This window comes from Psittacula echo, assembly GCF_963264785.1.
Source record: "Psittacula echo genome assembly, chromosome: 2".
In the NCBI taxonomy this organism is placed as follows: domain Eukaryota; kingdom Metazoa; phylum Chordata; class Aves; order Psittaciformes; family Psittacidae; genus Psittacula; species Psittacula echo.
In genome coordinates, this window is record NC_137737.1 from 46,433,523 (window position 1) to 46,454,123 (window position 20,601).

Here is a 20,601-nt window from a genome sequence, read left to right on the forward strand (position 1 = left end):
TGCTACACTGTAATTCTGATTGTTCAGTGTGAATTCTTTGTCCTTCTTTCACTGCCTATAAATGCCATTTTGATTTACATAGTAAATTGCAGTGTCAAGTATGTGACTTATAAATAATGTAGTTTTCACTTATTGTATATTTCTTGCTAATTTTTGCACATGACGAGAACAAAGAGGATATACATTTAGGTCCTAGTTGAAGAGTTGATTATGTGAGTACCTCTGTTGCCCTTCAGATTGTACTTATGAATTCAGCCCTGGTTCTGTCAATGCCTTATAAAGTGGTTTTGTGTATTATATACCATTCTAACATGGTTTAGTAGTTTGTAATTAATGATAATTTTTCCATAGTACACTGTATTATGAATATTGATGTCTATATAGTGTTTTGAGAATATATAATCCCATATGGATGCTGTTTCTTGTTACAGCTTGTTAAAAAGAAGGAAAAAAAAGTCCCAAGTCCAATAATTAAAATTTTGACCAGGCCTGATGATTATTCTCACTTGTAGTAATAATAATGGTTAATTTATTGCAGTATGGAGTTTACCATAAGCATTTTTTAAAATGACAGTTTACAGCTGTGCAAGAGTTGGTCTGTGAAGCTTTGTTCTAGCTTAAGAACAAAGAACAACTCAGTTTTGAGCAAAACCAGTGAATTTAGAGAAACAATATAGAAATGTTATCAACAGGAGTGTAAGATCTGTTCAGCTACCTTTGATAATAGTGGAAAAAATCCAAAGACTATTTTGCCTGTACGAAAGAAAAAAGGTTCTGCAAACATTTATCTGCTGATTTATTGCCAGTAAAACATCCCATTCTGCTGAGACAATACAGTAGTAAGCATTTTACTTAGCTGTACTTCGGGCTCTTGGAGTTATCATATTATTCATGGAGGTTACCTGACACCAAAATGTAATAACATGCTTGTTAAGGGGAAAATACAAGTGTTGTTTAGGATGTGTAGGGTTGTATGCTGACAGCCAGATGGAGTCTAAGGGACCCCCACAACTTCTTAAGACAATGTAGAAGAGAAGAGCTGAGCTGGCAATATTGAGAGCACCTAGTAGGCATGTAACTGCCACTCTCCATCTTGTATAATGTTGGCCTGGCAAACCTTCCTGTTGACTATGAGTGAAAATATTTCTATAGATAAGACCCACTGATGAACGGGATGGGTGCCCTGGTGACAGAAGATACAGAGATGGCAGAGTTATTGAATGCCTTCTTTGTCTCTGTCTACTCTGCCGGAGGCAGTCCTGAAGAGCCCTGTACCCCTGTGACCTCAGATGAAGTCAGGTCAACGGAGCAGTTTGCCTTAGTCGATGAGGAATGGGTCAGAGACCAGTTAAGCAATCTGGACATCCATAAATCCATGGGTCTAGATGGGATGCTGAGGGAACTGGCGGAAGTCATTGCTAGACCACTCTCCATCATCTTTACGAAGTCTTGAGAAATGGGAGAGGTGCCTGAGGACTGGAGGAAAGCAAATGTCACTCCAGTCTTCAAAAAGGGCAAGAAGGAGGACCCGGGTAACTATAGACCGGTCAGCCTCACCTCCATCCCTGGGAAAGTGATGGAACACCTTATCCTTGGTGCCATCTTAAGGCATGTCAAGGATAAGAGGGTTATGAGGGGCAGTCAACATGGCTTTACCAAGGGGAAGTCATGCTTGACCAACCTCATAGCCTTTTATGAGGAAATAACACGGTGGATGGATGATGGCAGAGTGGTGGATGTGGTCTATCTTTACTTCAGCAAAGCATTTGACACAGTCTCCCACAGCATCCTCATAGCTAAACTGAGGAGGTGTGGTCTGGATGATCAGGTAGTGAGGTGGACTGCAAACTGGCTGAAGGAGACAAGCCAGAGAGTTGTAGTCTATGGGGCGGAGTCTAGTTGGAGGCCTGTATCTAGTGGAGTGCCTCAAGGGTCAGTACTGGGACCAGTATTATTTAATACATTCATCAACGATTTAGATAAGGGAATTGAGTGTACTATCAGCAAGTTTGCTGATGACACTAAGCTGGGAGGAGTGGCTGACACGCCAGAAGGCTGTGCTGCCATCCAGCGAGACCTGGACAGGCTGGAGAGTTGGGCAGGGAGTAACTTGATGAAATATAACAAGGGAAAGTGTAGAGTCCTGCATCTGGGCAGGAACAACCCCAGGTTCCAGTATAGGTTGGGGAACGACCTGTTAGAGAGCAGTGTAGAGGAGAGGGACCTGGGGGTCCTAGTGGACGGCAGGATGACCATGAGCCAACACTGTGCCCTTGTGGCCAAGAAGGCCAATGGCATCCTGGGGTGTATTAGAAGGGGGGTGGTCAGTAGGTCGAGAGAGGTCCTCCTTCCCCTCTACTCTGCCCTGGTGAGACCGCATCTGGAATATTGTGTCCAGTTCTGGGCCCCTCAGTTCAAGAAGGACAGGGACCTGCTGGAGAGAGTCCTGCGCAGGGCAACTAAGATGATTAAGGGAGTGGAGCATCTGCCTTATGAGGAAAGGCTGAGGGAGCTGGGACTCTATAGTTTGGAGAAGAGGAGACTGCGGGGTGACCTTATTAGTGTATATAAATATATAAAGGGGGAGTGTCACGAGGATGGAGCCAGGCTCTTCTCAGTGGCAAACAATGATAGGACAAGGGGTAATGGGTACAAACTGGAACACAAGAGGTTCCACTTCAACTTGAGAAGAAACTTCTTCTCAGTGAGGGTGACGGAACACTGGAACAGGCTGCCCAGGGGGGTTGTGGAGTCTCCTTCTCTGGAGACATTCAAAACCCGCCTGGACACATTCCTGTGTAACCTCATCTAGGTGTTCCTGCTCTGGCAGGGGGATTGGACTAGATGATCTTTTGAGGTCCCTTCCAATCTCTAGCATACTGTGATACTGTGAAGACCAGCAGACATTTGAAATACACAATGGATAGTTGAGGGGCATCGGGTCTCAAGGTTTTATCCAGGATTTGGCTGTGACTCTTGGGTGTATATCTCATGTTTTAGAAGTGGGAAATGGCAAAGTCTACTGCTACATGCTGGAGTGACTTGGCAACGTTACCTTCAGGCAATTCCATATATGGCTTTCTAGTAGCCCTGTACTCTTTCAGCCTCACTGGTAATCACTGGACACAGTATTGTCCTGGAATAGGAGCTGTGCTTGAGCAGCTTGTAATCAAAATGTGGGTAAAGAACAAGCGGACTACCCCAGATATAATGAGATGGGATAGGCATCTCTGGATGTTAAATGGTCTGAATTTCCTATTGTTCTGTGAAGCTTGGATGCAATGCTAAGCATCTTAATTTGTCCTGTCTCTCTTACTAGTCTGCACCCTTAATTACCTGAGAGTTCAATGAATCTGTAGAAAAGTTGAAGACACAATAAATACTAATTTGACTCCTAACTAAAGTAGCTTTTCTAAATGTTTCCAACTGTGGGAATTTTGTAGGTGCTGAATCATCGTGAGTAATTCTCCAGGTTCAGGGAGCTAGTAAAGACTATCACCTTTTTTGTCTAACTTCTGTGAGTGCTTTATGCAAGTTTTCCCTTGTTTGCTGACTTTGGCCTGTAAGTGGGGATGGTCTAGGGTACCGAAAAGCTGTGCACTATTTATTTAGTGTGTGCTTGTGGTTAAGCCAGGGTTTACAAACCTGAGCACTCTAAAAATGTAACATCCTGTCCTTTTAATAGCAAGAAGGCAATGGTTGCTACTTCAGGGTGCTGATAATGGTCTTTCCTGAAAGTGAGTTACAGCCGTCCACCTCTCCTAACTTACATTAGGCTTTACACACACAATTTACTGGCTGAATTTTTCAGTATTGGTGCAACAATGGGTTTCAGGCAAGGAGGATTTTGAAACTGTATTTATATAGTGGATAGAAGTGAATTAAGCTGCACTTACTCTTTCATGTTGACTGGGAACAGTCTCCTGTCTTGAATAAAACAAAAAGAAATGTTTTGAAACTCCCAAAATGAGAGACATTTTGATTGACGTAATCCTCAAGGATTTTTGTCTTTGATTCTGATATGGGTAGCATTAAGGTGGTGTATAGAAATTGCACAGAGTTCCTGTTACAGCTCAATGAAGAACATGTATGTACATAAATACATGCACACACATACATATGTATGTATTTGTGTGTGTATTTTCGCACTCGTTTTTATTTCAAGATAATACATTTTCCTACTACTGCAGAAGTTCACCAGTAACAGTTGAAAGTGCCTGCAGAATAGGAACAGGTCATTGACCCTTAAATGGGGAAAACTAAGACAATTTGGCAGCATCTTGGTCTCCTTGATGCATTGGCTCACTTGAAGCATTCCAAAACTTTCAAGTTTTAAAATGTTAGTAAGAAAGTAGTTTAATTGTTAAAACTGACTCTAAATCTGTCTAGCTTCATTTTCTCAAAACCCCGTGCTTGAAAGCCAGAAGCTTGAAGTTGCAGTTAGGAGTTTGTATTACAAAATGATGGTTAGTTATAACACTACTGTCCTGTCTGCTGAAGTCCACACTGCACTGTGTGAGCTGTGCAAAGCATTTTTAAACTGACTGAAGCCAAGTGATGGAATTACCCCTTTACAGTCATTTTAGCTTGGCAAAACTGGCCTTTTGCCTTGTGCAATAATTATCTTTCCCTTGTTTAAAGACAGTTATTTCCCTTGTTTAAAGGGAGGGTTGAGGTCACAAGAGAGAGTGGCTGTGACAAAATTGGTTTCTGCTATGCCCAATTCCCCATTGGCCCATGTTCTGGAAAGAGTTGAGCCTTACACTATGGCAGAGTGGGCCAGAAGTGCAAAAGCACAGCTGCCGCCTTGTAGTGGCTTACCTGAGAATCCAGGCTAACTGAATTTCTATTTTATGGGGAAAATAAGGGAAAGGAGGTCAATGTGTTGCTTGGAATAATGTGCAGCAGAAGCAGTGCTTGAGCAAGGAGAGGTGAGGGGTGTGTATAAATACATTACTATGGGCTTCTGGAGATTGGAAATAGCAGATGGGAATGAGCTGTGAATGATGTTCTTGCTTTTGTAAATACATGATTTCATGGGGAATTGAATAACGGATACAAGGGAAAATACAGTAAAGAAAAAGTAAGGTAGGGAAAAAAGGTGATTAAAATGGAATTTGGAGTGTATGTGTAGCCTGTCTTTATAGGATTTTGTCCATTAGAACTTTGTATGCGGTATAATTATGATTAAAATACTGTTAAATACTTAATTGTGTTCAAAATTTCATGGCTTATAGGTATTAATTTTCAGTTATGTACTCTTATTAGGTTTACACACAGCTTATCAGAATTGTTTACTGCCTGTATATTGCAACATGCAATACTAGACAAATGCTTTGGCTATTCTTAGAAGTTAATATCTACCATCATTTTTGTGTTTCCCTTTCAATTACTTCTGTGCCTTTCTGGTAATAAATGCTGTGAGGGGAACTAAAGTGTAGTGTAATGTTTTAGTAGGACTTAAGGTAGTTTAACTATTTACTAGACAATCAGAATTTTCCTGCTGTTCCTGTTTAATTCTGTTTCTTATATAATGTCCGTAATTGTGGATCTGAGCATGTACTAAGTGACATGGCTAACATCTGTCATGTGTGATTCTCCTTTCTGCTCCCTGGGAGGAAAATTATGTAAGGATTTTTAAAAGTTTTTTCCTATTTTCTTTTCATTTTATGTCTGCATTAAACACAATTATTTCACAGTATTCACACATACAGCCTTGTTTATGTGAGATTGCTTGCTTATAGTAAATCATGAATAACTGCTTCTCATCCAACAGGGAATGGACAGGCTATCCCACCATCATGAGCACTCTTATTTTGCTAAGTGTGTTGGGTTGCACAGCTTTCAAATCATGGTGCACCAAAGTGCATTTAATCACCTACAGCATGAAACCATTTTAATCCTGAAGTTTGATTTGTATTAGTTGCCTTCAGACTTGTATCTTAAATGCTTTGGTATTTTTACTGGAACAGAGCTCCACAGGCTCTCTATGGGGTGAGTTAACGGGAAAGTGCTTTAAAAAAATTAAATAGAGTATATTTAATCAGCTGTAATAAGCATTTGCCTGACAATTAAGAGTTTATACATCTATCTCCCTTTTGTTGCTGTTTACTTTCCGAATATTTTGGCTAATTGTGGCTTTGACTTGCAACCCTTGCTTGTGGTGACTGGTTCATACTCACCAAAGTAATGTATTTTCATGGTTATATGTAACATCAGTAATAGTATCAGGCTTGCACCTGATAATTATAGAAGGCAGTGGTGTAATGCGTATGGTTTCAAGGCTCCTCTATGGGAGTTAGTGCACAGTAAGCTATAATGAGAATTCGCTAACTCCGTGGTGTAGCTGTTCAGCTGCTTTCATGCCTTTAGCGTAGGCCACTTTGCAGCAAGGTACCTTGCACGAAGGCACTGGTGGCTCAGAAGTACATACAGAGAGAACTGGTGAAGGATGCCTAATCCATTGCTAACTTGGGACTGTATCTTACTGCGTATTAACTTTCCCATGCGGACCAATGCTTGGTGAAGTACCCAAATGGATGAGAATTTTAATCCATCACCATACCAGTGAGCGTAAATGCCTTTATGCGTGCAGATACATGTTCTTTCTGTGTTTGTTATGTAAATATACTTGGTTAGTGTAAAAGCAGTTATAATGTTGCACATAGATAGCCTCCTGTTCTTTTTATTATAAATAGTATATAAGAAACTTAATCGGGAAAAATAGTCATGTAATATTTCTATCATATTTTGTGTTTTTGCAGTGAGAGAAAAACGCAAGAGTCTCTATATAAACCACGTAAGTGAAAATGCCTTGCTATGCAGCTTTCTCCTTGTTGTCTATATTATACGGTAAATAAGTTACCACACGTGATTTCCACATTGGTGAGAGGGTGCTGATGCTTCAAATGTCTGTTCTGCGTCAGGATCCAGAAGTATAGGTCTTGGCTATTGAGTTAGTGGAATACTGGATGGCTTGAAGACAGTATCATGCTCACAACCAGTGTACATAGGTAACTGGTACCTGGGACAAAGAGCTGCACACATCAGTGTGATTTATAAAATTATTACAAAGCTCTCAAAACTTTAAATTACATTTGTATGCAAGTTTGCTTTGGCAGAGAGCTGCAGCATTTCATATTTACACAGAAGTTCTGAAGTGCCTGACCAGTGTTGATGCAGTGTAAATGTGGATTCACATGTGCTACACGCTGAGTATGAAGATGGGAATTTGTTATGCTTGTGTAACCCAGGCATTTTTCAGTTCAGTTCTCTTCTGCTTGAATCAAATTCATGGTGAAGCTGAGAGCTAATCCCCTGTAGCCTGCTTTGGACCAAGCTCTTTGCCCCAGTTAGTATTGTTTGTACTACTGAAGCACCTGGATCTAATGCAGTTCCCAGTATGTTAAACCTTGTGCTGAAATATCTGGAGTTACACCTCAGTAAAATTGAGGAGGGAAAGAACTAATTGTCTCCCAGTGGTATTTGCATTTAGGGTGAAATGGGTAGTTCTCAAACTCTTCTCTATCTGTAAATGTAGGCCATCACTTCATGAATCATTTTTAAACCACTACAGTTGCTGAAAGAAACGGATGTGATTTATAGGCTCTGCATCCCTTTGTGCTGGGCAAATGTTTGTGCAGCTCCAGGTAAACTGGATTGAGGCACAAATGCAGGCATGGCTAAAAGCTAAAACGGATCTGCTCCTGAATGTGATTGCCCCCTCAGAAAGGGAGGGAGGGGTGAGAAGACAGGACTGCTTCGTTTGTTGGCAGAACTAGTTTGTGCTGAGTGTTTCTGGAATTACTGCCTGGCTTCAAAAGCAAGCTGAGATTTTCAGTTTCCCAAGAGTTAAGATTTTGAAAAGTCATGAGATACTGAGAGGCTTATAAAAGCCTTGAAGCTTGACCCACAAGTTTAGCAGATATTCTCAGTACTTCTCACCTCCTGTTCCCCTGTAAAACACTTCCATTGTTTACAGTGCCTGTGAGGGTGGCTTGCAGTGCAGTTGTATTGCTATAAAATTACTTGTAAAGCTGTTGCACTGGGTTCCTGTAAATTTAATAATGTGTGCTGAGGAACTTCCAGCATGCTTTGTAGCCTCCGACTTGAAAGGTTCCATGCAAAAAAATAAATATTTAGACATTGCAAAGCAAGATAATAACTGAGTTTCTGTCACAGTCTGCCTTGTGTCATGGATGAAATTCTCACAGGTCCTGAATTGTTTCATATCACACAAAAGATGTGTTCTGCATTAGGCAGACTGCGAGTGGATTCCTCCGGTGGATTGAACAAAGATGACTATTACAAATGCTGCTGGAAGCACACTATTGCAATCCTTGGTATAAAATATTTTTAGGCAGTGCTGGCTTGTGCAGAAAAGGAAAGGATGATCAGATCATATCACTGAAATGTTGTGGTGTTGGAAGCTCAGTGTAGCAGCTTATCCAGTTGATACCCTAAGCACTAAGCCTCTCCCCAATTTCCTTTTTCTTTTCCTTCCCCCCAAGTATCATGCAAAGCATTGGCTAAGGTTGCACCAATGAAGCTTCCCTTATTAGTCTGGTTTACTGCTATCCTAAGTCTGACTTCTTTCTACTTACCAAAGCACTTCTAAATTACAAAGCTAAAAATAGCCTTTATGAAGCTGAAGTCCTTACCATGGCTTTCTCTCTGTGTCCTTACAAGTCAGTTAAATTTTTTAGCCAATGCCCATAGATAACGTTATTTTCAAATGTGGTCTGTGATACTTAAGTTACTTCAGCAACCTGTGAGTATTCATTCAGCACCTCCGAAAAATTCAGTCTGCTAAAGCTGTTGCACAGACTGGTGATCATTTTTGAAGTGGTTGCTGTGGCCTTTAACTGGCAACTGTGTTTAGGTTTGTAGACTGCAGGGAACCATTGTAATTTTCCTAGACAGCCTTGTTTGAGGAAATAGTTAAGTTTAACAATTGTGTGTGGCAAACGATGGGGAGTATTTGCATGGTAAGTGAATTAATTATATACCCTATTAGTTGATCAGTTCTTTTCCATCATTTTTCAGAATGTGCTGAGTGCATTTGTAACAGGAGCTGTTCCTACTCATTTGTTTCCCTGTTGATGTGAAGTGCCTGGTCCCTATATCTGCTCTAGAGGAAACAAGCCAAGAGCACCTAAATTTTGGAGCATTGTTTTGTCTTCTTTTTACAAGAACTCCTCACCATAATGCAGCGCTCTTCTCTTTTATGGTTATTCCATAATGTCATCTCTTTTCTTTTTTTTTCTAAGTCCTATATACTTATTTTTCTTTTGTGATAAATAACCAAGATAAGCAACAAAACATTTTTATCCTTTTGTGCAGTATCTGATTGGTTATTTTGCAGGCATTTCCTGGGTGATCAGGGAGGCTGGCTAGTAAGAGAACTATCAAGAAAAGTTGTGCTTTTTCTTTTTTAGCGAGTTGCCTAACTCTGTGTTTTGAAATGTTACCTGTGAAAATGATTAATATCAGCTCTTCCTCATTTCCAAGTCCACTTTCTCCATATGATCACGCTATTGTTCTTTTCCTTTGTTGCTTGCTTTTGTTTGTAGAATGTTTTAATTGGATGACTACTTTGCTTTGATCCCCAAATACAAATCACAGGTTCCTGCTTTGATTTATTGTGTGTTGTCAAGGGCTGGCAGTTGTCCTGTTTCAGATTCACCTTATCAGTAGGTGTGATGGAAGAAACCAGCAGCTGTTTGGTTTTGGGCAAGGGGAAGGCAAGGGGAAAGGAAAGTTGGGGGTGAGAGGGTGCTGTGGAGAAGACATTAACTCTCAGTCTTTCCAGAGAGCCCAGGGAGAAAGACAGCAGGTTGGGGATGGTGCTGGATCCTTTGCATCCTTGTAGGTGCTGGCAGTTATCTACCTACCTACCATGTACTTGGTGGTTTTGCTTGCTTTCAGCCTGTTTTAATTTCTAAACAGTTGCAGCAGACTCTGCTTCACCTTCCCATTGACCTGGCAGTTGCTGATTTTTTGTTTTGGTTTTAGTGTTGCTTCAGTGTGTGCTTGCCTTTTCTTTTAATCTGCTTAGTCAAGCTGCTCATGGGGATAAAGATGCTGACTGAGATAGAGGCGTTTCCTTTTTCAGAGAGGAGAGATTGCATCAGTATCTCTGCCTGTACAAGGAAAGCAAACAGGAAGACATGTTTTATGTTTTTTGAGGGTGGGGGTGGAGAAAAGAGTGAATGTTTTATTATTGTTTGCAGTAGCTACTTCTTCGTACTGGGTGATTATTTTTTGCAGGGGAAAGGAGCAGAGTGGGGGTGGAAAAGTTGTTTTCTCCATCAAGTTTTTCTAGAAATTTTCCCTTTCAGAAAGTACTTTCCTCCCTTCTTGACAAGATGTGCTCTTAATGTTGAATCTCTGCTCATGAGCAGTAATATACTGTAAAAATAAGGGATATTTTTTGCACATTGGAATATTTCTGGGGGAAGATAGAGTGGGAAGGATAAAAGAGAAGAAAGATAAAAGGAAGTAATATCTCTCTTCTGCATATTTTTACCTTTTTTACTTCTGGGGACACTTCATCAACCTTGTAGCAACAAGGCTTGCTTCTGAAAGGAAGCATCATCTTTAGGGATCTCGACATGACTTCTGCTGTCTGCTACCCGGCAACTGAATGTTCAGATCCCAGCAGACTGATACTGTTTTTATCATTTCAAGTGCAAAACCTAACGTGTACAGACCAAAATTTTTTAGGCATTCTGGGGAAAAGTTCCTGGGCATCATACATGTCCGAGCCCCAGTCCGTGTAAGTGACACTGTAGTGATACACATCAGGGGAATTTTCTTCCCAGCAGCAGCCCTACTGATGGAGACTAGTGGAGAGCAGAGGAGTACATGGTGTACACGTCGTGTGGTAGAAGCAAGTTCTGTGAGCCTTTTTGCATACTTGTGTAGCTCCTGTGTAGCTCCCAAATTTTCATGTCAGATTGAGTAAAGAGGGTGTCCTGCTTCCCTATTTTAAAACTACTAGACATGTGACTGGTAATCAGACACTTTCAACTAGTGATTATAAGAATAAATAAGATGCATTCTGAAATGGGGACATAGTCTGCAAATCAGTTTAATCTGTGAAACATACAAAGCATAACATAAAATGTGAGATGTTGTTTTAAAGTGGACTGCCTAAGGCTGGCTATTGTAAAGACTTAAAATTGCTGTCCAAATTCCTTAAGATATTTTAATTAACATTCCTTCCTCAAAGAGAAGAGCAAGATAAACTGGAAGATAGATTACAGACTTCTCAGGTGCTCTTGAAGCTCTCCTAGAGATTACTTATTGTGGTCTTTGCTCCCCTCCATAGCAAAATCACGAAAAACCAGGTCTAGAGAGGGTCTTTATATGCCAGCTGGCCCTATACTTATGCCATTCCTAACAGGTAATGTTCAAGCTTTTTCAGGCTTCCAATAAGTTAGAATGAGCAGGTTTTCTTTAATGGCTTACCTAAACTTACAGTTTGAAATTATTTTTTTTCTAGTATCTTTCAGCCCCTTGCTTCTTTTCCTGGCCTCTAGGGCGATGAATCGTACCTCTTCTATTAGCCTTGAGGCAATAAGTTATATAAAATGACAAACTGTTGTAGGGGGAGGAACAAAAGATGACTTTTGAGATAGAATGAGAGCACACAAGAGAGTTCTTTTACAAGGTTGCTGTACAATACTTGCTGTGCTGGGAGCCTAGTAAGGTCCCTCTGGTCAAATTGTACAACAGTAGCAATTACGTGCTATGTAAATACAAGCCTTTGAGCTGCTTTTAGTGTTCAAAGAACTATTTAATCTTTCAGGTTTGTAAAGCAGGGTGCTTTATCAGTGGTTTAGTAGGGCCTGTGTGTGCCACGGAAGAGTTTACCAATGGTTGCTGAGCCGCCCAAGAGCTTGGTGGTATGCTGACATAGTTTTGTAAAGTTGACGTGAGTAAGAACAAGCTTTGAGAGCAAAATACTTGCAAGTACAGATCTAGTCTAAGGCATCATTTTTAGACATTATCAAGCATTGGTGAAACTAATCAACTGGTTGAATCAACTAATCAAGGTTGAATCGTGTTGTAGACTGATGAGGTACGATGAGTATTACTTAAGAGTGGTTGGACTGGATCTTTATTTCTGTAGATGTTGGCAAAGAAAGGTAAGCAGTTTCCACTAGCTTTGATTCAGGTGAATATATCCATATCTAGCCACTAAATTTAGACAATTATACTGTAGTATCAAATTACTCAAGATGGAAATAAATAGAGGCTTTGCAGAGCCATGCGGAGAATTGTGTGCATGGCTTGCTTGATTTTGGAAGCACTTTGGTGACCTGTAAAGTCATGTTTCTTCTGTGAAAAATGTTGTCAGAATTAAATCATGTCCTGAAGCAATAGAAGATCCATCCCCAAGATAGGAACCTCCTTTTTCCAAGTCAGAAGTAGTCCTGGCATATTGCTTGTTGTTGAAATCTGGATTCATGTGTACTTTTGCATGCCAGTTTTGCCTATTAGGATTCTGGCTAGCTTCTAACTGCCTGGAAGCTAATGGGCATGTCTCCACAGATGGGTGCAAGCAGGCGTCAATCTTTCCATGGGGTGAAATACTATTTAACAGTACCTCTTAAAATCATGCAATAACTTACACCTGGTTTGATGGAAGAAGAGACAGTACTGTAATTATTTAGGACAGAAGCTGCAAATTATCTTTTGATGGGACAAGTGTAAAAGAACACTGAAAAAGGCTGAAGCTTCTCTGCCAAACTGGAAGTTGACTGGCTGACGGCCAGCTCTGGTACAAAAGCTGTATAGCTTCATTAGGGAAGCATTGTGCCCAATGAACACATCCTGCTGAGCCTCAGGGCACAGTGCCATACTAGTGTTGCTAAAGAGCTTCCAGGCAGAGCTGACTGGTCCTTTTCTGGTCAGTTCTGAGTATGGGGTTTGGTCAGTATGCACTCACTCATCTGTTAGATGTTTCTATCCCAAACCACCCTAGAATGACAATTTTAACAAAAGAAACAGTAACACTTCCCCTTTCCCCACAAATTTAGTTTTAGTTTCTGAGTGATGCTAAAATGAAGGCTGAGAGAAACTCATCCTTTTGTTCATTCTCATTGCCAATTAGTTAGGAATTTGTTGTGATTCCTTTCATATCATAGCAGGTATACAGAAGCAGTTCTGCAGAGCTTGCATGATTTTGATGGCAAACTTAGCCATTCTACTTCTGAAAATACGTATTTTATGAAAACTTCAAGTAAAGCCTATTGTTCAAGCATCTGAAAGAAACACGATTTGGAAAGTTTCAGGTTGAAGCTGGGATAAAAATAAAGCAGTGATATTTCCTTAGCACTTGTGCAAGAGGGGAAAACTGCTGGTTTTAAGAGCTAGAAAGACCTGGCATTAACACAAGTACAATGAATCTTGATCGTTTAGGGTTTGTTCTCTAAGATGTGTAAAAGCTTAGCAAGTTATAAAGCAGTTTTTTCAATTATACATCTTTTCCTGTAAAGAAAGATATTTCACAAAACAGCTATTACGTACTCATTGTAGCCTGTGCTGTCAGCATTTCTTAATGAACATCTTTGGTTGAAATGAGAAAAATAGCTGCTTCTGGAATAAAGAGCTACAAATCGTCCCTCCAAAAGAAATCATAAAATGATAGAAAATTGGTCCAGAATTCATCTCAAGAGGTCAGTCATTCTGGCTTTTTTCCTAAGAGCAGAATCCTGCATCTAAGCTATTCCTGGTATATGTTTGTTTTACCTTTTCTTTACAACTTTCAGTAATGGAGATTCTATCACTGCTCAAGTCACTCGAGCTATCCCTGCTATTAGAAAAAGGTGATGGCTGGGTTGGATTATTTTTGCCATCACCTCCTCTCTCACTTTCAGGTCCAATCTTAACTTTCCATTGTTCACCAGAAGCCTGCTCTTTCTTATCCCATCCACACTGGTCATGGAGAGCAGCGTTCTCTTCTTTGCAATTCCCTTCAACATGACTTAAGGCCATTGCTGTTGCATTGTTCTGAAGAAGACCACTCCAGTCTTTCAGTTTTTCCTTCTAGATGAGTTTTTTCAAACCTCTGATGAAACTTGTCCTTCAGGAATTTTTTGCCAGATGAAGTCAGGAGTCTTGCTGAAGCTGAAAATTGTGACGTCTACTGAATCTCAGCTTGGGTACAAACATGTTACTACTTCAAGTTAAAATACACACATGAAGTGAATCCCACTTCATATTAATTAAATACTTTTAATTTGTTAATATTTGTTAATAGCAGAGATTGTCAAGGCTCCACACTGTGCTATGCTAACTGCCTCGTTTGCATATGAAGATTTACAAAAGGAGCTATACTAGCCCTTTCTTCCCCCCTGTCAGCCTTCATGGTGGTACAGAACCTGAGAAGGTTCCCATTAACATTAGAATATAGAGCCTTGAAGAAATTAGCCAAACCTTCTTTCTCAGCTGTTCTGATTTTTCTCTTAGATCCTCTCTGAGTTATCTAAATGGGAGATTTTTGTGATCAGCCTTAATGAATTTGAAGTGTGAAGGCATTAAGCTCCTTTACAATTTTGGGTGTGGACTTATCCCATTGAAATGGACACAGAAGGGGGGTTCTCTGTAGAACAGTGCTGAGTACTGAGATGATGCTCAGAAACCAATTTGGTCCTTTGCAAGGATAGAGAACGTTCCTGTGCAACGTTTTGTGGAGGTTCAGAAAGTCCTATTTGGCTGAACTGTGGGACTTAGATGTCTTCCAGCTCAGTCAAGCTAGACTATGAAGCTGAAGGTGTTTTCCAGTAATTTGGAAAAGGCAGAATATCTATTACTTGGACATCAGAGTAGATGTTAGGAATGTTGATCTACCGATATATTAGTTATTCACATGGCACAAATGTGTATATATATCCAAGATAGTAGGTTTACACTTGGCACCATTCTTCAGACTGGGAGAGGTACCCCTTCCTGCCAGCTTGTGAACAGAAAGTGAGGCATGAGACACCACGTATTTTTCTGAAGTGTGAAAAGTTCTCAGCCTAACAAACTGTGATGTGGGCTGAAAACTGTGGAGAGTTCTATGATATGGTAGTTTCAGAAATAAGGTGTGTGGCTGCAATTATTGGCGTGTATCAAATGTAAATGCTGTTTATCTAAGATTTAAATCTGACAGTGGTGTTGCTACAGAGTTGTTTTCTGTTTTTTAACTCATGTTTGCCTTGAACAAATCTAGTCCATTTATCTTCTATTTTATCTAAACCTTTAAACTATGTTTATACTTAAAATGTAGAATTAAAACTTTCCATATGCCTTTTTTAAATTATTTTTAATGTCTATACCTCTCCCTTTTTTTAAACCACTGAAGTCTCATTTTCAGCTGGTTTTAAGTTGCTTTGCCTTTATCGTGCCTGCATAAGGTACTTAACAGACTAATCCAGAAGTTCAAACTCAGCTATGGTAGAACAAAAGCTATAAGTCACCACTCTCCTAGTGCTTTTCTCTGTATACATCAGTGCTAGATAGTACATTTTGTCATTAATGCTTCCAGTGCTTCTAAATGTTCTGTTTGATGCCTTGCTTTACATATAATAGCTTGGTAGGTTGATGGATTGTGAGCTTCCATAGTATCATGAAATACCTTTCCAAAGTCCTGGAGAATTTTTGAGAGGGGATAATTTTAATTTTCCCAGTATAACTTTTCACTTCCAAGATAAGTAGTTCAGCCTACAATTCCACTGGTCAAGTGAGGGACCTTGATAGAATCTGTTGGTGAGATTTCACATAATTTGAACGTGATGTTTCTACAATTGTGATAGTTTCAGAAAACGATTTAATTTTTTTTTCCAATTGACAGAAGACTTTGCATGCTCTTTCAGTCATAGCTGGGAAAAATAGAAAGATTACTCAGATGCATGTAGGTTTTACCAGGAGTGTATCTGTTCTCTGTCTAATGAATGCTGCTAAGGAGTCTGCTGCCTGTGGAAAATTAAGCATTAGTGAGAAGATGGGAGTGCTGGCACTTTTAATAATATCTGTTCTGTAAATTAAGGGAAAATGTACTGAGGTAGGAGTCGCAGGACTGTAGCCTAGAGACTCAGTTGCTCTGAACTGGTAAGCACCTGTGGATTCCACCGATGTCATTGACTTTGGGCTCCACTGAAACGATAGAAACAACATTCATTGTGAGGCACGTAAAATTTCCATGTCAATGTGCCAACTGAATTTTAAACCTATTCTGTTGTAACTCAAACATGTAACTTGTTATAATTTGACTGATCTTAACTTTCCTGACACAGGCTCTTGTTCAAGCTATTCGCTAGCGTAGGTAAAATAAGCCAGGATAAAATCAAAGAGCATTGTTGACTGTGACAGCTATTAGCTGATATGAAGAAACTGTTCTCTTTAGACTGGTGGATTGTTGGCTGCTCTGAAGGAGCAAGGAGCTGAAGGAGAAGCTCTCTCAACAAAAATATCTTCAGAAATAAGCAGTGTTGTCAAATGTCATTTTGTGGCTGAGCTTTGCAATGTTTTCTGTGGTAGTGCAGAAATACAGTTAAAATCTGTGGAAAGCTTTTTCTTTTTTATTTGTTTCTTTTTTTTTTTTTTGCATATCCACTTTCTCTTACATACTTTGATGTATTTTCTTCCTGTCTAATAACAAACTATTCTTGATGAATTATTTTTTCTGAGTTTTCCCGTTTAAACTTTAGATGTTTTAGTAGTCTTACTGCAAAGATCTCTTTCGCCTACTTCATTTTGTTGGGGTTTATTTGTGTTTGGGTTTTTTGAATTCTCTTTACTCCAGACATGGTTTTGTATCTATTTCTAAATCAGTATTCATTGTTAACATGATTTCTTTTTCACTCTTCCACTTATTTTTTTTGGAATGAGGACAGAAACATAGGTCTTGTTCACCTTTTCTTTCCGAATATATGTATGCATTTGAGCAATTCTCTGCAAAAATTTTTGCATGGTTTTGGGGAAGAAGGGGCGGAGGGGAGATTGGGACTGGAAAGCAGTAGTCAAGGCACAGGCAGGGATTGTTGTGACTTTTGTACTGGTAATTATTTCTGAACTTTTTGAGCTGCTTCAGAACATGATCACATTACTGTGTGCGTCGTTGACAGAGACAGAGAAGTCTGTTTTTTCTGAATTCTTACATCTGCTCAGAAAAATGCTTTGGTATTACATAATTGCCATTGTTCTTTTGCGTGTTTTTCATAGCATCCTCCTGGGCAGTTGAGAAGGAAGTACAGTTCCTGCTCCACTATTTTCCTGGATGACAGCACAGTCAGTCAACCAAACCTCAAGTATACCATCAAATGGTGGGTTTTATAACTCTATTTTTTGTTTTGCTAGAGCCTGTGTTATATATGTGTATTTATGCATACATATTTCTGAACCATTACTAAGCAAGCTTCAGAGGTTTTAGTTTTTGAAGGAGAAAATTTATGTAATTTGATCATGCTGCAGAGGCAGTGAATAGGATAAGCAAGAGCCTATTTTCTTATTTTAGCTCTGTGCAGAGTCAAACTCCCAATACTGCATATCTCAACAGAAAGCAATAATTTAGATTCTCAGATTCCAACAGCTGAAATCCTCGTGCTTCAACATTCAACTGGATACTTGCTTTCTCTCAAAACTTACTTGGGTACTTGTTTATTCAGAGTTTTGGAATTACCTGAATTTTAAGACCTCTTTTCTGTTCATGAGATGATGCTTATGAACATTTGCTAAGCTTTCCTTCCTGTTTTCTGTTGGAAATGAATTGTCTGCAAATTCGTTTCCTTATCGAGTACAAGGACACTGGCAGTTTATTACACAGCAGTGGGGAGCTTTGTATGTGATGCGTACATGGGCTTACCCTTGGGTGATGCCTCAAACAATCATTTCAGGTTTTGCTGGTGCTTTTCTACATTTAGAGAGAAATGAAATTGGTATTTGTAGAGGATTGTTCTTCACACTTCGTACAGTAAGGGGAAAAAATGAGAGAACAAATGCTCAGGCATTTTATGCTGTTTGTTCATTATGATTGCTGATACACTCTCTTGAGTTGTTCATAGGATGATTACCTTGCTGTACTCAAATGCAAAAATTTATTAAGATAAAATCTGTGCTACAGAAATATTTACATGAGAGACAAATATATTCAGAATAACACGTCCAAAGGGGTTTATAGTGCTGGTGATCACTAGAACATGTTCTTAATTTTTCTGGTTAAGGGAAAAAGAAGGGAATGGAGAAGGGATTTGCAGTCAGATTGACACCTAATTCCTCATCAGCTATTTCTGCCTGAGTAATAGTCTTTCTTTTCCTCAAGTTTCTTTAATTAGTAACTTAATAATTCAGATGAACACTGAAAAAAGGATTTTCTTTTTTTTTTCTTTTTTTTCTTTTTTTTTTTTTCCTTCTGGAATCCCATACTTTACTGCTCTAAAATACTTTGCATGCAGATTTCTTTTAAATGCAGCCTTTTGGGTTTCGGGCCCCTTTTTGCATCAGAACTGAAACTGCTTATGGAAAGAAGAGGTGGGCTCAGTTTGCCGCAGCAGCCCTGAAGCTTTTGCAGCAGGCCACAGTGGTGAGCAGCAGGCTTGTTGAAGAGGAGACAGAAAGAAAAGCTGAGGGTTGGGGAGCAAAGTGGTGATGTTTGGGAGAGACTTGGGAGGTAAGGCAGGAGGGAGAGCCACAAGGAGGAGAGGGACCGTGTCATGCTGGGAAGGCTGTTGCTGGGTCTAGAGTGGAAGGAGCTGTGCAGGGCTGGGGCCAGGCTGCCGATATGGAGACGGTTGGAATCTGCAAGGGGTCAGGGGGTTTGAAAAGGGATATGTGGGGTGAGAAACTGGACTTTGGCACATAAGGCCTCTGAGTGAGGAGTCTTTTCTCTGCTGTCTGGCTGCACATTTAACAGATTGAAGGGCAGAGAGACTGCAGGATTATTGCTTTTGTAAAACTTCATTTCTTGCCCTCACCCTGGCAGCCTCTGATGATGAATGGCTATTGCGTGTAGGTAAATCTATGAGGGATGTATTTTGGCTGTCTTATTTGTTTCTTCTGGGTCACGTTACGCACTGGTGTATTTAAAATATTAGTGCATATACTGGAGATCTGCAGCATCAGTGGGATGGCTGGAGTAGGGTGATGGAAAGTTCCCTAAGCTTCTTTCCTGCATACCAAGAGCTGGCTGAACCAGCATATGAAAAGCAGAATGAAACTTGAGTCTGAGTTAATCTATTACAGCTCCAAAAGACTTTCAGGTTCTGATACGGGTTTGTAAATAGTAAATATTTTCTAAACATAATTTGACATCTTGTTACAAAAGCAGCCATATGGGCACCAAGCAGAGAGCTCTGTACATAGATTCTTGCATCTGCTTTCATAAAGTGAACTGGAGCTGCAAGTGTATTCCTTGGGGCATAATTTAAAATTAAATTTGAGGACTAAGTCATTTTATGAATAGCTTTCAGTCAGACTAACTTCATTCATAAATGTGTTTTTTGTGTTCAGTGAGGGCTGTGCCCTTCAAATGTCTACAGTACATGGTATCTGTTAATTCCTTAAATACGTATCTATAGAAAAAATCAAATTTTAAAAGCACTTACGAGCTAAAAACTTTTAATGCAGTCAGGTAAAAGTTGTAATGCTCATACAGAGTTAGAAAAATGTTTTTACTTTCAACTAAGAAGAAGTATTTTCCACTGCATGGCTGTTCAAATAAAGCAAAACCAAACAAACTTGAAATAAGTTAAAATTCTACTAATGACGCAGCTCCAACACATTATTTTCCTAATACACAGTATAGCAGTTTTCATGTAAAAAATCTGGAATAAAATTACAGAACAATCAATTGACTCTTTCAAAAGGCCTTCTATGGAGAAGGAAGGAATTTTGCATCAGTATAAGTCACAAGCATCTTATAGTGAATCACTGACAAGACAAATTGTCAACAAACAGAAACTCCCTCCTTCATCCTCTTTAGCTTTGACTGGGTTTTGTGCTGCTGGAACAAGTAGGGAGTCATGAGTAGAGCATGTTTCCTTTGATAACTGGAGTTGTGAGTTGGAAACTGGAGAATAACCATGAGAAGCCATGTCTTCATTTTCTTAAATGTTAATGAAATCAGTTAGTTGTATGTGTCATTAAAACCTTAGCTTTCTGTGAATGTAAGGACACTTTTTGTCTTTGCACAGAATATAAACAGAGATACTTTGGTGAGTGGCTGAGAACATGGAAAATGCATAATGCAGTAAGTTATTCAGGGATTCGTCTTTCCTGAGTTAAATGATGCCATAAAACTGTAGAAGCCTGGTATTTCAATCTGATGTGTGAGTAACTACATAGAAAGACAGCCAAAAGTTAATGGATTTAAACATAAAGTCATAAGCCAAAGGTTATTAAAACATTTCATGTTAGCCTGGAAGCATTAGCAAACAATAACAGAGAATGTTCAATGTCTGTGATGCTTTATCTTCAACCTCGGAAGTCAGTAACAGTCTTATCATTGACTTTGGTAGCGTAGGGCATTAAATGGAAGGTATGTGCAACTTGGTGTATGGAGTATTTTCTTAAGGTACTTGATTATTAGTGAAAAGGAGGCACTTGGAGTGTGCT

General features: G+C 39.6%; 1 protein-coding gene across 3 annotated transcripts in view; it reads left to right on the forward strand.

The window, feature by feature from the left end:
• CCNY (cyclin Y) overlaps positions 1–20,601 on the forward strand; it is a gene marked incomplete at both ends in the record, with an annotated part of 124,079 nt that overhangs the window by 76,539 nt on the left and 26,939 nt on the right. For 2 of the 3 annotated variants that reach the window (XM_080610428.1, XM_080610430.1), the window contains 2 exons: positions 6,765–6,799; positions 17,215–17,315. In XM_080610428.1, the coding sequence (XP_080466554.1) occupies positions 6,765–6,799; positions 17,215–17,315 (136 nt within the window). The remainder of the gene's footprint in view (positions 1–6,764; positions 6,800–17,214; positions 17,316–20,601) is intronic. The other variant, XM_080610429.1, reaches the window with a different exon arrangement.